General features: G+C 56.6%; 1 protein-coding gene across 1 annotated transcript in view; it reads left to right on the forward strand.

The window, feature by feature from the left end:
• Positions 1-294: 294 nt before the first annotated feature.
• Positions 295-585, forward strand: part of ACBD3 (acyl-CoA binding domain containing 3) — a 17,621-nt gene continuing 17,330 nt past the window's right edge. The window contains exon 1 of the mRNA XM_010706796.2: positions 295-562. Coding sequence (XP_010705098.1) covers positions 295-562 — 268 coding nt within the window. The remainder of the gene's footprint in view (positions 563-585) is intronic.

Here is a 585-nt window from a genome sequence, read left to right on the forward strand (position 1 = left end):
TGATGTTTGTGATCCTCAGCCAAAAGCAAAACAAACAGAAGCGAATGAAGAAGCTACAAAGGATTTCTAAGTGACTGTGAAATGTCTTTTGAAGCTTAGGTTAACCATCATCTGAGCCAAACTCTGCCTCTATCCGGGCACGTTTGTACTGAAGAGGCCGCAACATTGGCGCTTTCAAGAAATACTGACTGGAAAGGAAGTGCTTTAAATACAGCTTTCACATCTCTTCTGCCTTTCATCCGAAGGCTTCAAAGCACGCTGTAAGCGTGACTTAATAATCAGCTCTGCCGAGAGATGAGCGAGCAGACGTGGAGGCGCGCCGAAGGGAACGGCAGCTCCTGGGCAGCGCTGGGGACGGACGCGTCAGTGCGTTACTGCGAACACTGCCTGGCGGTCACCAGCTCACTGCAGCTACAGCTCCGGAGAAATAACGGCCTGGCACACTTCTCGTGCCGGCTCCGAGCCGCGTTTCCCGAGGGAAGAGAGGGAGAAGCCGGGAGCCGCCCTCCCGCCGCCCGTCAGCCGGCACCAAAGCCCGCGCTCCTCGACGCTCCCGCAGCGAGTGGGCGGGGCTTAGAGCGGCCG

This window comes from Meleagris gallopavo, chromosome 2 (genome assembly GCF_000146605.3).
Source record: "Meleagris gallopavo isolate NT-WF06-2002-E0010 breed Aviagen turkey brand Nicholas breeding stock chromosome 2, Turkey_5.1, whole genome shotgun sequence".
Taxonomy (NCBI): Eukaryota; Metazoa; Chordata; class Aves; order Galliformes; family Phasianidae; genus Meleagris; species Meleagris gallopavo.